The 14,661-nt window shown below is 38.2% G+C and overlaps 3 protein-coding genes and 1 pseudogene across 8 annotated transcripts; 1 reads left to right on the forward strand and 3 right to left on the reverse strand.

Annotated features, from left to right (window-relative positions):
* Positions 1-196: 196 nt before the first annotated feature.
* LOC125222407 (ATP-dependent DNA helicase Q-like 1) lies at positions 197-5,514 on the reverse strand. The gene is made up of 10 exons (XM_048124986.1): positions 5,307-5,514; positions 4,673-5,067; positions 4,085-4,345; positions 2,813-2,976; positions 2,011-2,107; positions 1,854-1,897; positions 1,478-1,592; positions 1,041-1,394; positions 574-798; positions 197-492 (listed from the first exon to the last, which is right to left on the reverse strand). Exons 1-10 carry the CDS (start codon positions 5,419-5,421, stop codon positions 382-384), a joined length of 1,881 nt encoding a protein of 626 aa, XP_047980943.1. The 5' UTR covers positions 5,422-5,514; the 3' UTR covers positions 197-381.
* A 1,033-nt stretch (positions 5,515-6,547) lies between these two features.
* On the reverse strand, positions 6,548-9,429 carry LOC125222408 (exopolyphosphatase). Of its 4 annotated transcripts, none has more exons than XM_048124987.1 (7): positions 8,264-9,428; positions 8,014-8,181; positions 7,655-7,696; positions 7,506-7,580; positions 7,312-7,422; positions 7,065-7,193; positions 6,548-6,947 (listed from the first exon to the last, which is right to left on the reverse strand). In XM_048124987.1, exons 1-7 carry the CDS (start codon positions 9,380-9,382, stop codon positions 6,894-6,896), a joined length of 1,698 nt encoding a protein of 565 aa, XP_047980944.1. In that variant the 5' UTR covers positions 9,383-9,428; the 3' UTR covers positions 6,548-6,893. The 4 variants fall into 4 exon arrangements, 3 of the variants coding, with proteins under 3 accessions (XP_047980944.1, XP_047980945.1, XP_047980947.1); XM_048124988.1 differs by having other exon boundaries at positions 7,068-7,193; positions 8,264-9,426; XR_007176553.1 differs by lacking the exon at positions 6,548-6,947 and having other exon boundaries at positions 7,164-7,193; positions 7,506-7,551; positions 8,264-9,429.
* A 269-nt stretch (positions 9,430-9,698) lies between these two features.
* Positions 9,699-11,278, forward strand: LOC125222409 (annotated as a pseudogene).
* A 933-nt stretch (positions 11,279-12,211) lies between these two features.
* On the reverse strand, positions 12,212-13,335 carry LOC125222410 (GATA transcription factor 15). 3 transcript variants are annotated; one of them, XM_048124993.1, is made up of 3 exons: positions 13,012-13,335; positions 12,759-12,860; positions 12,212-12,650 (listed from the first exon to the last, which is right to left on the reverse strand). In XM_048124993.1, the coding sequence occupies exons 1-3, from the start codon at positions 13,027-13,029 to the stop codon at positions 12,396-12,398; spliced, it is 375 nt and encodes a 124-aa protein (XP_047980950.1). In that variant the 5' UTR covers positions 13,030-13,335; the 3' UTR covers positions 12,212-12,395. The 3 variants fall into 3 exon arrangements, with proteins under 3 accessions (XP_047980950.1, XP_047980949.1, XP_047980948.1); XM_048124992.1 differs by having other exon boundaries at positions 12,950-13,335; XM_048124991.1 differs by having other exon boundaries at positions 12,941-13,335.
* Positions 13,336-14,661: the final 1,326 nt, after the last annotated feature.

The following is a 14,661-nucleotide window of genomic DNA, read 5'->3' on the forward strand; positions in this document are numbered from 1 at the left end:
CCATCCCTATATATTTTATTAGCATTAATAGACACAGTGCTAGATGATTAGTCAAAACACGTTTTCCCATTCTTCTGTTTTTTGGGCACATGGGAGTTGGGCTGTTCAGATTGCTTTCAACACAATGGAAAAATCATCTACACCACATAATCCAAACACCAAACTCTCATATTGCTGACTAATTTCTACTCCATAATTGTTAACACCTCAAAAGTATGGATCTACTTAGAAAATATGTTCCATACATGAGAAATAATTAAGGCGGTTACAAGTGAAAGGAAATAGAAAGAGACCTGCTTGTATTGAAGATAATATTCTCCATGAAGCATGAGTTGTTTCATATATTGCAAACACATCTCTCTCAATATGAGGCATTCCTGATCATGAAGATAACTTGAGACAGTTATCACAAGGATTGGAGCCATTTCTGCAGGCATTGGGGTCAAAGGATTCTCCAAAGTGTTCTAGTAAAGCTTTCCTACGGCATTTATCCTGCAGCAGTTGCAATTTTACATTTATAAGAAAATTCTAAGTAAGATGATCTTGGCATCTCCATAGAGTTGCAGTCTGTACCTTGAGTTCACAATATGTTTGCATTTTCCGAGCTTGATCCATGGCTAGTTTGAAGCTTTCTCTTTTACCAGTTTGTCCACTCCTAAGCATGCATACAGTCCGACTGAAATCCTTCTTCTGATACAGAAGAATGCATTTGGAAGGTAGATTATCTCGTCCTGCCCTTCCAGATTCCTGATAATAACTCTCTATTGATTTGGACATGGTGTTGTGAACAACGAAACGCTGAAAAAAGTGACAAGGAATCAAGTTCATCATTATAAATTCTTGCAAAAATAAGATTTTCGAAATTCAGTACTACTTTTGGGATAATGCACAGATTCACAGGCCCTTCAGCAATTGTAATATAGAAAATGTCTCTCTCTTAATCGCTGACAATTCAGTTTCGTGTATTTTCAAACTTCAATCCTAGAAAGGAAATGAAGAACAATAGACACAAAATTCAAAGAACAGACAGTAAGACTCACAACATCAGGTTTGTCTATTCCCATCCCAAAAGCGATGGTAGCACAAACAACATGGGCTTCTCCACTATGCCATTTTTGCTGAGCTGCAATCCTCTGACGAGCAGACAAACCAGCATGGTAATACACTGCTTTGATCTTGAATTTGTCATTTATATATTTTGAAACCTCCACACATTCGTTTTTTGAAAGGCAGTATACAATTCCACACAAATTTTTGAAACGATCCATCAGTAAATTCCCAAGCTGTTTGAGCGGTTCTTTAGTTTTCCCTATCACTTCATACTTCAAGTTTGGTCTATCAAAACTTGCTTCAAGCACCATTGCCCTGGGGATTCGCAACGAGTTTATGATATCCTGGTCGTAAGATCACTTTAGAGCTTGACAGTTAAGAGATACTATTAGCTAATTCAGATGTAACCAAATGCCGGTAATCTAACCTTTCGAACTACAGGGGTTGCAGTGGCAGTTAAAGCCATCACAGGAACATATGGAAAGTTCTGCTTGAGGCATCCTAGTACTCTATAATCCGGACGGAAGTCATGGCCCCACTGGCTGAGAAACATAGCAAAGAGATTACAGAAAATAAACCCTTCTCTTCAAACTAGCCGTATCATTAATCCAACACTTTATCATGTAGGCTCGATTTTAAAGACATGCAGCACAGGCTTCGTGGACTCAGAACATATTTATGCCATCGATGATAACTATCTTGATTTGAAAAATTTGTTTTTTTAAGTTCTTTCCCTTTTATCAAAATCTTTATTCTTTAACGTGCTAGAACTTGTCACTGGAAAATCTCAGTGAACAGCATACCTCAGACAGTGAGCTTCATCAACAACAAATCCTGATAAAAGTCCCTGCATTGATGCTAATATTTTCATACTCATTATCATGAAGAAAGCATCGGAAAAGTTGAAAGAGTCAAGCATCAAACATTGCCTTGATATCCCACAGCATAGAAAGGATTTACCTTCCTATGCAGAACTCTTAGGATCTCTTGGAATGACATATTTCCAGCAACCCTTTCTGGAGTTACATATAGAAGTTTACAGGAAGGCTTTTCTTTCCTAGAACATTCAAACAAAATGCAAAATGTGAGATGGAAAAATTAATGAACAATCAATGTATTTATGTTGAGTAGCTGCAGTTTGCACTTCAATTTGAAGCTATATCAATATGCGGTGCACATAATACCACCTTCCTGTGATTTCACATAAAACCTCTGATGTTAAGTAATAATCTGAGAAATCGACTGAGATCCTTGTACATTTCCAGCAGTTGATCCCATAAAGACCATAGTATCCATAATTTTGGCATAATATGTCTTGCACTCTAAACAAAGTCACAATAATAAACAGGCTAGGAAAAGAATGAAGTAGTAAATTTAATCACTATTTAGATCACTTGGCAATCAAGTGAAAGAAAAAGAATAAAATGCTCTATTATATGCAAATGATGACCCTGTTATGTTCATATTAGGTCTTTCATTTCCTCCAGGTGTATAAAATGTTTGCTGTTGCATAGGATGGTAAAACTAATGACGATTACATTCAAACAATAATATGAGTTGGACATGGAATTGCTACGTGATATTGGATTTGTAGGAAACACATTCTAAATTTATGAAAAATTTAAGTGGCACTGGCCTGATAATGACAGCTTGAGAGGAGTGTTTGACTGGACAAATGAGGAGGTGGAAAATACATGTAATATTACACCAATAAACATGGAGAATATAAAAATATACGCGTGGAGAATACACTGTCGTGTACCTTAATTCTTGTAGCACGGCTGCTGCTTGTGATGGCTTCTGTTGAGAATTTAAGAAAGTCGCTGGTATACCATATTTGAAATTCAGTGCAACAATCTGATCTTGAATGAGTGAGAGAAGTGGAGATATAACAATTGTAACACCTGGCTGCAAAATGGCTGGAAGCTGCACTATATGGTATGACCAAGTAAGAAAACAAATATAAATCCCTATGTGTAAGGAATTAGGAAGTGGATCATATGAGAATGTTTCCTACTATACAGTTTAGGAACCTATCCTGATCAGTGATCATTGATGTTGGTATTATCTACGGTTGTTATGAAAGAAAGCATAATTGTGATATAGAACAAGCATTATCACCAAAGAAGAATAATTGTATGCATAATTTAATTGTCAATTAATTAGCCTGCACATAGATGAAGCCATAATTCTTAGTCCCAGGGGCCTGAAACATCCTGCTGTTTGAATTTAAAATAATACTCATCTAAACAAAAAGAGGGATGCAGCCACTTGGATCTAGTGTGTTCAACTTCAGCTAATATACGCTTTTCAGGTTTATGGCACTCGACTCACTAATAGTACAAGGACTTTGATAAATACCTTACTTCAAACTACATGCAAAGTTTCAAGTCTAATATAGTCAATAAATGCAGTACTGCAGAAAGTTTCCTATACAAAGCTTCAGCTACACCTGCCTTAGGCCTAGTTGGCCTTTTGTCAAAAAAATGACTTTTTCCTTTTTTTGATTGAACTATTTTTTAGATAGTAAAATTGTTATAATTACTTCATATTTTATAAATCATATGTTTATTTGTGGAAAAAAACTTTACAATAGTTTAGAACAGACTAACAATTAACATCATTAGTCGGGAACTTGGAAAACTGTGGTCTATGAACTTCTCCAACAATAACAGAATGAATCCTTGAGAACCCATGATCAAAATAAGGTCAATAAACTGTTTGGTCAAGAAACAGACTAACAAAATGTGCAACTATAAGGAGGGCAATGAAGATGGAGAGCTCAGATAATAATAATTATACAATGAAGATGGTTTGTCCCTAGAAAGTTGAAAGAAAACAACAGAGCCTACATCCTAGCACAAGCAAAGAATGATCAAGTCATGAGAAAACTAGGCAATTTCTCATAATTATGTCATGCAAGTTATCTACAAAAATGGGTATCATAGGGTTATATCTTAGTAGTTTTGCAGGCAGATATGATAGTCCAATAAATTTCATAGAGAAAGGCCTAGTGTACCATCTTGGCACTCACCTGGTAACAAAGGCTTTTACCACCTCCAGTGGGCATAAGAACAAAACAATCGCGATTAGCGACAAATGCTTTACACGCTTGATGCTGCAAGTGTCGAAAACTTCTGTTACCAAAGACAACATTGTTTGCCAATTCAAAATCATCTAGTTTTTGCAGCTCCTCATATGTGAGAGATCCATGCCTATTCTCACATAAACTGGAGTTCCATGTTTCATGGGAAACTGATGAATCTAAACTTCGAGTAGGATCATTTCGATGGGCCTGCAAAAATAATTGCACATCATTACTTGGAAGCAGAGAATGTTAAACACTCTTGTCTATCTTACTCCTTTTGGGCAGGGGAAAACTGATGGGCTTTGAAGCAACACAAAGGCAGGTTAAAGATTCATAGGCCTATTCATAATTCTTCATCCCTGGTATAAGCTGCTTTAAAGGATATTGTAAGTAGTTATATTTATCCACATAAATATCAGATATTGTAGGGGTGGAGCCGTGGAAGGGAAGGGTGGCTGCAAAGAATCAAGGATTCTAAAGCAACAGGTTTATACATAACCCTAGTAATTGATATTAAGGATAAGAAGTCCTTACAGAAATTGATGGAGGTTTTACTGAACTCGTAGAGGGGTCCCAACCATTTCCATTTAAACCAATATTAAAGGACGACTTGAATCGTTTGCTGGAAATATTTTGGCTTGCCTCTTCACTGTCACTTGAAGAATCTATATGCATTACGTTGTGATGCTTTCGAGATTCAGGAGAATCTTCTATGACATAAATTTCGCTTCTATTTTCTGTAGCCTCTGAATCATAATTACTGGGATGATCCTTGTCCAGGATCTCAGTCAAAGCACCGCAAGCTTCTGATTCCATAGCTTGCTCATCATCCCAATCTTCAGCCTGAGTCTCTTGCATAAATTCAGCTAGTGATGCAAGAAAGTCATCACCACAATGCTCCACACTGATGAAATCTCGCCCATCATCACCTTAAAAAATGAAACCAGGAATTTTGGCATGCCTTCGAAATGAAATTCAGAATAGAGCATAAAAATTGCTTAAAGTTCTTCATACTAAGTAGTTACATATAGGAAATTAGGCAGCTTTGAGAAATATCAATATGCGGAGACATGAGCAAGTCAGGCATTAACAGCAAAGTGAAATGAGAGAAAAACATAGCATAAGCCATAAGGGTTTTGGGCGTGAAAGAAAAGGGGGAATAGTTTACCATATAGTTGAACAAGACGATCCAAACAGCTATGGGCGGACTCCCCGTCGAACCCGAATTCCAGAGCCAAGCTTATCAATCTCGTCTTCTCTAACTCCAAATCGTCGCCGTCCATTTTCTTCCCGCCGGCGAGAGTTCAGAAGTGGTGAACTTCCCGCGCTTTCAAATTGGATTTTATTTTCAGTAAATGGGTCGTTTGGATATGAACTTCACAATTTATGGGTATAAATGAAAAATGTTTTAACTCCAAGGCAACGAGTCATTACTGTATGAAAAAAGGTTTTAAATAAGAAAACAAGAGCATCTCCAATGTAAATAGGTCAGCCACTCTCTCTTGCTGCCACGTCAATAGCACTAAAAATCCACCTGCCATATCAGATTTATGTCAGCCGCAATAAAAATAATTCAAAATATACTATATTTACGGAATTAAAATTACGATTAAATTACGGATTAAATTTACGACACAGATACAGGAAAATTAATTCAAAGATTTATTAAAAAATACATGATTTTTTTAAAAAAAAAAGGCTTCCACACACGAGCCCCGCCACTCTCTACTCCTCGTCGCCGTCGCCGCCGCCGCCACCCGGGGTATCTAACCCCACGTCGGAACCCCCATCTGTGCCCTCGCGGTATCCAAATCAACCCGCATGCTCTCGAGCATCGAGTGAAGAAACATCTTCTCCGTGGGGTCAGTGGCGTTTATATAGGTTTTAAAAATGAAAATGAAACTAAAATCGCGTTTATATAGGTTTTAAAAAAATCAAAAAAAAAATCAAAAATCGGCGCTGGCCGATCGGGCCGCCACAATGGCGGCCAGCGCATCGGCCAGCCCACGCCAAAAATTTCGCCGATTTCTCGCTCGCCTGCTCTAATGGTTCGGCTAGCCGACCGGCTAGCGACGCGGATCGGCTAGCCGGCATTGGAGATGCTCTAATACTCCCTTTTATTACATAGTTAGTAGAATCATTTTTCTATTTTGGTCATGTTTGCTTTTCAGGAATCTATCCAGGAAAGTAATCCGATTTCTTAATTTTCAAATTCCTGTGTTTGTTCTTAAGCATACGATCTTGTGAGTACTTACTAAATTGATCGATCTGAGTTCAACAAGTACTTATGGACAATATTGACTACACTCTACATATGTGTTACATATACAACATAGAAAGTAGTTACCATAAAGAAAACATATATCAAAGCGACGATGAAACGCAACTCAATTGGTAAGACGTTTCTCATCCAACCATATGAGTGCCATTATTGATCCTCTTTAAAAAAAACATTTATCAAGGCCTCTGCAGTAAACCACATTCAGTGCAAGCTCTAGCACACCAGCTTCACTGCATTCATTTTATATTCCAACTTTTTTTTCCTGATACATTAACACAAGATATTTCCTTTTGGTATTGAACTTCTATTTGTTATAATGGCTATACATGTAAAGAATACAGGAACCAATCAACCTTACAAGCTTCTTGATCATAGCATGGAGAGGAGATGCTGAGGAATTCATATTCTTTAGCCTGTTACAAACTCTACCCGGATAGTAAACAACCAAACTGATTAAGGGCTTCACTTCACAGCCTAGCCGCCAGGAACGGTTCCAGTAACTAAAATAGACAATTTTTCCCTGAAAACCTGCAATGGCATACATGTTTTGATGCTGATTCAGAAGGATATGGTTGTCGCCTTGTCAGAATAAGAGAGAGCTAGAATTTCAAAGGAATTAAATGAAACCAGAATAGTAAGTACTACTACCATCCTAAAATGTTCCAATTCTTTCTCCATCAACACATTGTTATCCTCATCTAATGGTTGGATGATGTCAGCTAATGCTTGGACATCCTCGGCAGACTGATTTCTTGCCTCGCTTGCATTGAGTACCTGAATGTACTTACATCAGTGCATTGCTTCATGGAATGAATTCAATTCAATCCTATGCCAGGATATTAACAGCTAGAAAGAATGGGAGAAGTTATATATAAATATAAACTGAACATACCAATTTGTAACCTTCTGGAGAATATGCAAATTCTGCTACTTGAATATCCCCAGGGAGACATTGCTGCACTGCATAAGCTAACCGCATAATCGTACAGAGAACTCTGAATTTCTGCTTTACCAAACACAAAGGTAAACTAACAAGAACCTAAACCACAAAATCAAATGCACATAGGTATTGTACAGAGATTTAACCTGTTTAGCAGGTCCCTTAAAAGCATCTTTTTTGGGATATTTTTTCCTATGATATCTCACAAGCAATGCAGTCAGCTGAAAGCTTTGAAAAGCGAGTTAATACCAAAGCCCTTTAAAACTGAATTACATCACATCGAAAAAGTATATACCTTAATCTCTTCCTCAGTATATCCGCAGAGGTGATCCCCATTCTGAAAACAAAAAGGCAGAACACCATGATTATGAAAAGATATAGGCTACATCCAACTAAAATATTTACAGGCAAGAGGATTGAGAGTCAAAACTATCCAGCTGATCATGGAACGAATACTAGGGTAATTTTTTCCTGCAACTTAGATAAATAGTGACTTCTCATACCATCAGATTATACATCCCTTGTCCAATACAATCGACAAGACATATAAAGTTACATCCAACAAGGTTGGACGTTGCATGCATTGGAATTAAGATTTCACAAGTACCTCCGACCATAAGATAAAATGAAGCATACAGCACAAAATGCACTCACCATTATCACGCGATAAGACTGCTTGTGATAACCCTTTTTGCCAGTATATAGGCCAATATTGTGAAGCAAACAAGCAGCATCCAGGCATTCAAGATCCCTGTGATCCAAGGACACTGAGAGCTTATTATCATGATTGTCATTCAATTTCCTCAAACCTTCACAAATATCCTGAAAAACCCAAATTAATAAGCAACAGGAAAGGAGATTGCACACAGAATGAATGATCCATTAAATAAATGTTCCTCTATACCCTTGCGATTGCTGCATACGTTGTAGCAGCATTCATCCTCTTCTTATTATTAAACCTCAAAGCAAGCCTGAAAACGGACCTCCACCGTGCATTAGCATTCAAATCAAACCCCTCAAAAACGCGCCCCGCCATCTCTGCAAGCACCCCCTCCCCTAATGCATACCCTGAAACCTCCATTTCCTCAATCCCCAGCCTCCCAAATATCTCATCCAGTAAAACAGTTCCTGCCAAGATGAACGCACCTCGCCTCTTGAAAAACTCCATTCTTCTAAGCCTCCCCTCCATTCCCTTGTCTTCCTCATACAAACTCTGCAGTAGACAACTCAGCTCGTGCCTAGTAAACCTCCACTCCCTTTTCCCAAATTCCTCAGGCACACCAACGGTTTCCACCTCTGCCTTAACTGCATAGCCTTTACACACAGCCTTCTCGATAGCATTAATCGTACCCGAGGAGCCTATCACTGTATCGAGTTTGAACTCCCTGATTTTCCCGATCAATCCAGAAGCTTCTATTTCATTACGAATATGTTCCCGCATTTGCTCAACATCGGGATATCTCCGAGTTAATGTGACGTGCCCTAATCTCAATGATTTCGAATACAGAACTTTTCCCCCTTTCGCAATGGTGAATTCAGTAGAGCCGCCGCCGATGTCAATTGTAAGAACCGTAGAGCTGTAAACCGGGAAGAATTGTAGAACTCCGAGGTAAATGAGGCGCGCCTCTTCGGCGCCAGAGATGATTTCTACGCCGAGACCTAGGGTTTCGCTGATGGTTTGGATGAATTGGGATTTGTTGGAAGCTTCGCGGACGGCTGACGTGGCGACGAGGCGGAGATGGGAGGGGGGAAGGCGGTGGGAGTGGAGGTAGTTTTGGAAAGTGCGGAGGGCGGAGATTGAGCGGTCGAGGGAGTCGGCGGAGATGGCGGCGGAGGAGGCTGTGGTGTCGAGGCCGAGGACGACTGGTTCTTTGAGGCGGCTGAGGGTGAGGAATCGGCCGGAAAATGGATCGACCTTGGCAAGCGTAAGTTTGAATGAGTTGGTACCCATGTCCACGGCGGCGAAGAGGTTGTTATTGGCCGTTGACGTGGCGGTCATCGGAGCTGGATAATTGGTGCTCATTTTGTGAAAATTGATATTGACTCAACAGATTCTGTTATTTTGTTTGAATCAAGTCTCAAATCTAAAACAAAGAAAATAAAAAACCAAAATATCTAATTACATTTAATTAATCTATAGGCGTAATACTAATTTAAATTAAATTTGGTTTAAGTACTGATCACAGCGATGATGTATCTTTGGCAATAAAAATTTGAAATTTCATAATTTAACATTCTATTTTGAATTTCTTCGTATATTTTGTCCATTTTAATTTCTTTTACAAAGCTCCATTGATTTTTTTTCTTCAATCCATGCTTCCTTGTCCTTTCTACATTGAATTCACTGATTTCGATCATATGGTTTTCCATTCCACGCATTTATTTGACCTTGATTTAGCTTTACATGAACCACATTTCTTGTCAATTTTGCCACAATTTTTTCCTTCTCATTTCCCTCATCAATTTTTAGGGTTTCTCTTCACCCTATTTTTTATCAGGGACAGATCGTCTATTCTGCTAACGAGCTGATGAATCCATATCGATTCCACCAGGATTTAGCTTAACTCAGCTAAATTTCTCCAATTTAAAAGCCCCGCAATGATGGCGTTGATACGGTTGGAGGCGCAGAAGCAATACTGCGCAACTAGCAGCTTGGTAATCGGCTATGCTCTCTGCTCCAGCTTGCACTCTGATCAACAAATTAGCGATTACCAAGTTTAATTACCCTGGTTTACTCACTGCTCTCCAGTATTTAACTTCAGCTGCAGGTGTTTGGCTTCTTGGTAAACTTGGGCTCTTGCACTACGATCCTTTTAATCTAGACACAGCCAAGAAGTTCCTTCCTGCAGCATTGGTGTTTTATCTGGCTATTTTCACGAATACGAACCTCCTTCGTCATGCCAATGTTGATACCTTCATAGTTTTCAGATCTTTGACTCCACTTCTTGTGGCCATAGCTGACACAGCGTTTAGGAGGCAGCCTTGTCCTTCTAAATTGACTTTCCTTTCACTGGTGATCATTTTGGGGGGCGCGGTTGGATATGTAGCGACCGATGATGGGTTTACGCTGACTGCGTATTCGTGGGCTTTCGCCTATTTGGTGACTATCACGACAGAGATGGTTTACATCAAGCACATTGTGACTAATCTTGGATTGAACACTTGGGGATTTGTGTTGTACAATAATCTTTTGTCGTTGATGATAGCTCCCCTGTTTTGGGTTTTGACAGGGGAGTATGCTGATGTCTTTGCAGCTCTGGGATCCTCGAGTGGATCGGATTTCCTTGAACCCGTTGCATTTTCTGCAGTGTCTTTGTCTTGTGTGTTTGGGTTGCTCATTAGCTTTTTTGGCTTCGCGGCGAGAAAGGCTATATCCGCTACTGCATTTACAGTTACAGGGGTTGTGAACAAGTTTTTGACTGTTGCTATCAATGTGTTGATATGGGATAAGCATGCCACTCCTTTTGGTTTGGTGTGTTTGCTCTTGACTATTGTTGGAGGGGTTTTCTATCAGCAGTCACTCACTGGAGGGGTCGGAACTGCTCCTAACCAGCGGGAGTCCAAGCAAATGGACAGTAAGAATGATATCAAAACTGATAAGGATGAAGAAAAAGGTATCTCTGGTAAACTTTCGGGAGTATGAGTGTTCATTTTGTTATTAGCTGCTGGGAGAACACTTCTTATTTGATTACACTCTATAGGTCACTCACTCACACAAAAATTTCCTGGAATTTTGTATATTTGGAATGTCTATACTTATGATCATCTCCATCATTTACTATCTTAGTTTGGCCATGTTTTAATTTAACTAGTTATAGATTAGACTCTTTTGCCTTATAGATTGATGCTGAGTGTTTATTTTGTCCGGCTTTTATGGTCACTTTCATATTTATCTACCAGATTCTTCGGATTGCTTCCATTTCTGATTAACTATGTTAGATCGTCTATTTATTTTTTCTAGGCACTTATATTTGAATCCTCTTTCAATGGCCATGACAACTTTACAAGGCAATCGTGGATGCTTATGTATAAACTATCCTCCTTTAGTTACTAATTAGGCTGCAAAGTTATGCTTTTAATAACAGAGTAGCTTCTCCATGAAGAGTTGAGCATGATCTTCAGTTGCATTAGGTGGTTTGTTGCTAAAATCATGAGTTTAATCTCCTGGTTTTATACCATAATTGGAACGAAAGGAATATAGCTGCATATTGGAAAACAGATTTGGTGAAATAAAGCCATAAAGGTACACTTCCTATTTTCAAATAGTATTGCTAGATTCAAGCTCTCATTGACCTTCTTCATTTAGTATAAAATGTAGTGGTTGTCCTGTTATGTAGTAGCAACTAGCAAGTGCTATCTTATAAGTAGCATAGAATGGAAGTTTGGGTTTGGTGGAGTGGTAAATACACCACACCCTCTTTGCATACTTGGAAATAATCACTTTTTACTATCAGAATAGTGATGCTTTTCTCATGGGATCTTGTTCGATTCATAAAGAAAGTTATTCCTATTTAAATGGGAGTACTGTTCTTTATTTTTGGGTTGGACTGACTTGGGTTGAAATGGGAATTGTAAGTTCACTTTTATCTTTTTAAATAGTTGGTCTTAACATATTGATTACTATTTGATTAAAACTAGGTGATGAGCAGACCTTATTGTCAGCGGACATCTTTGACGTGCCTTAATTTGTTGAATCATACATATGTAGAGTACTTTATACAAATGACTGAACCAATCCCTCACTAGTCAACCTTGAACAAGGTCAAAAAGTAGATGAATTTGCACGAACAGAGAAAGCCTAGCTACTCGACTAGGCAAATGATTTATTTAATGCTGAGAATAAAATAAAGACTTGAAAAGAAAAACACTTCATTGATGATTTCCATCGATATTTACACTTGCTTTTTTTTTTCAATTCTAACACCCCAAGCCCAACAAAACAAAGGAAAATGAAACCACTAACTCCTAACCCCCTTTCTTCAATCTACAACCCTAGTAAAACCATGAAGAAAATAGCTACTCTTTCTCACACCAATCTAGGCAAAAACAGCACCACAAGACAGAGCCATCAGAAGCAGGGCAGCCCTCTCAACTTCACCCCACTCTTTCGGCCTCCTCAGCCTCTTCGCCGCCGCCGTCGACCTCCGCCCCTCCGCCACCTCTACTTCCTTCCCCAGAGGCATCAAGTTCCTCGTTTTCCCTATTTTCCCCTTCCTCACATCGTTCTTCGCCACCGCCACCGCCACCACCCGCTTCTTTCTGTGTCTGATCCCGCAAGCATTACACAGAGACTGAGGGGAAAAAACACACACAGCAAACAGAATTAGCTTCACAAGAAGAGATCCCGAATTGGGAAAAAAATGAACTTTTTTATGGATCGATTGATGAGAAATTGAGACCTTAGGGCCTGAAGGGCCGCTCCTCCACAGCGGCGTGGTGGTAGTTCTGCAGTCGGAGCAGTATTTCTCGATCTCCGCTCCGATCGTCGACGAACCCTCTTCCTAAAAGACCAGATAAGTAAGTACATCAGCGAAAGGGGAGATTTTGAAAATATAAGTAAAAAGAGTGTGCGATGGATCACTTGAAATACTTGTGAATTGCAACGGAAGACTGATCCCATCTCTCAATAAACTAATTCTCCTTCCTCTTTACCTTTTGGCTAGATTCCATGGCTTCCTTTTTGTGATCGCTGTTTACTCTTTCAAAGCGGGAAAGGAAAAAGATTGTTTCGCGACTAAAGATGAATGAATGTTGGGAAGCAGAATTTCGCAGAATGGTCACATGATCTTGTTAATCACAAGGAGAAGTAGTTTAATTCTGGGAGTAAGACATAGAGAGAGACGGAGAAACCCCAGAAAGCAGGTAGGCAAAGGGGGGAAATGGCGAACTGAGCAGAGGGATCATAGAGAGAGAAAGAAGAGAGAGAGGCACGGGCACCGAGAAAAATCCAACCCTAATTGGAGAAGTGGAATGACGAAAAAGGGCCTGAATTGAGGTTGGGATAAATGTCCCCGCCAAATAAGTGTTGAGAAGGAAAAGGCGGGTATTATCCCACGTGTCACCATGCATGCAAAGGTCCCACATCTCTTCTCTTATTATCCCTGCCACCACCTTTTTTTTAAAAAAAAAATTTAAAAATGCACAAATGAATTTTAGAATAAATTATTAAAATAAGAGATAAGGAGAAGAATCGTTAAAGTATTATTAGTGGATATTGAGATTTTTATAATTAATAATATTTAATAATGGTATAAATTATAAATAAGTTGATGTATTAGATATTAAACTGGGATGATTTTTTCAAAATGAAATATTCATATTTTTTTAGGATAAAAATGAAAAGCACATATAAACGGAGGAGTAAATCACTTTTAACATCCTTAAATCTATAAATCTCTTTAAAATTCTTACACAATTTTTTGGGTCAGGGCGGACTTCCATTACTTTCATGGGCCTCGTGATTGCCTAAACATGGCAATCAACAACTATAAACTCAAGCTTATCATGATTCATGTCTATTCCACTTGTTTCCAGTCAATCAAACGAGCCCTTAATAATGTTATTTCTAGGTCTTAAAATTTTGTGATTAAAGAGAAAGGCGCTGATGTAGTAGGGAAAATAGCAAGAAATGTTGGAGCAAATAAATCTAATATTTGTAATTGAAGAAGTATTGCTAAAGAAATAGCCAGGAATAAAGGAAAAAGAACAATATAAGGCTCAAAGAGCTAAAATTAGGGAAATTAGCAATGAAAAATCATCGGTAACTTTACTTGGCCAATCGTAGATCATGTTTCTCAACAATCAAACAGATCAACAAATCAAACATTATTATTAATATTTAAATAATTATTTCTTTCTCACATCTTCAATATTCTTCTAATTCAGCTATACTTATGTTCCATAATTTATCAATAATCATCCAACAACAATACTATCTTTTATATTTTGTAAAATACAAATTAGGTCTCTAGATAATTGAGTTCTAACATTTTTTATCTCTAATAAATTTTTATGTCATGTATAGTCCTTAGACGATAACTGCATTTCTATGACTTGAACACTATTTTCAAACTAGTATCTCTCCCGTGCTATGCACGGCACATTATATTTTCTTCCAGAATCTATATAATACCAAAGAATTATGTAGCATGAATATTAAATGAAAAATAATTTACCATAATTAATCCATAAATATTAATGAAAATATTTTCACATCTAATATAAAAATTGCGAACACACATCAACAACATATAATTAAAAATATATATATAATTCAATACTATAACACTATCACCAATAAAT

Source organism: Salvia hispanica, chromosome 4, assembly GCF_023119035.1.
Source record: "Salvia hispanica cultivar TCC Black 2014 chromosome 4, UniMelb_Shisp_WGS_1.0, whole genome shotgun sequence".
Classification (NCBI taxonomy): domain Eukaryota; kingdom Viridiplantae; phylum Streptophyta; class Magnoliopsida; order Lamiales; family Lamiaceae; genus Salvia; species Salvia hispanica.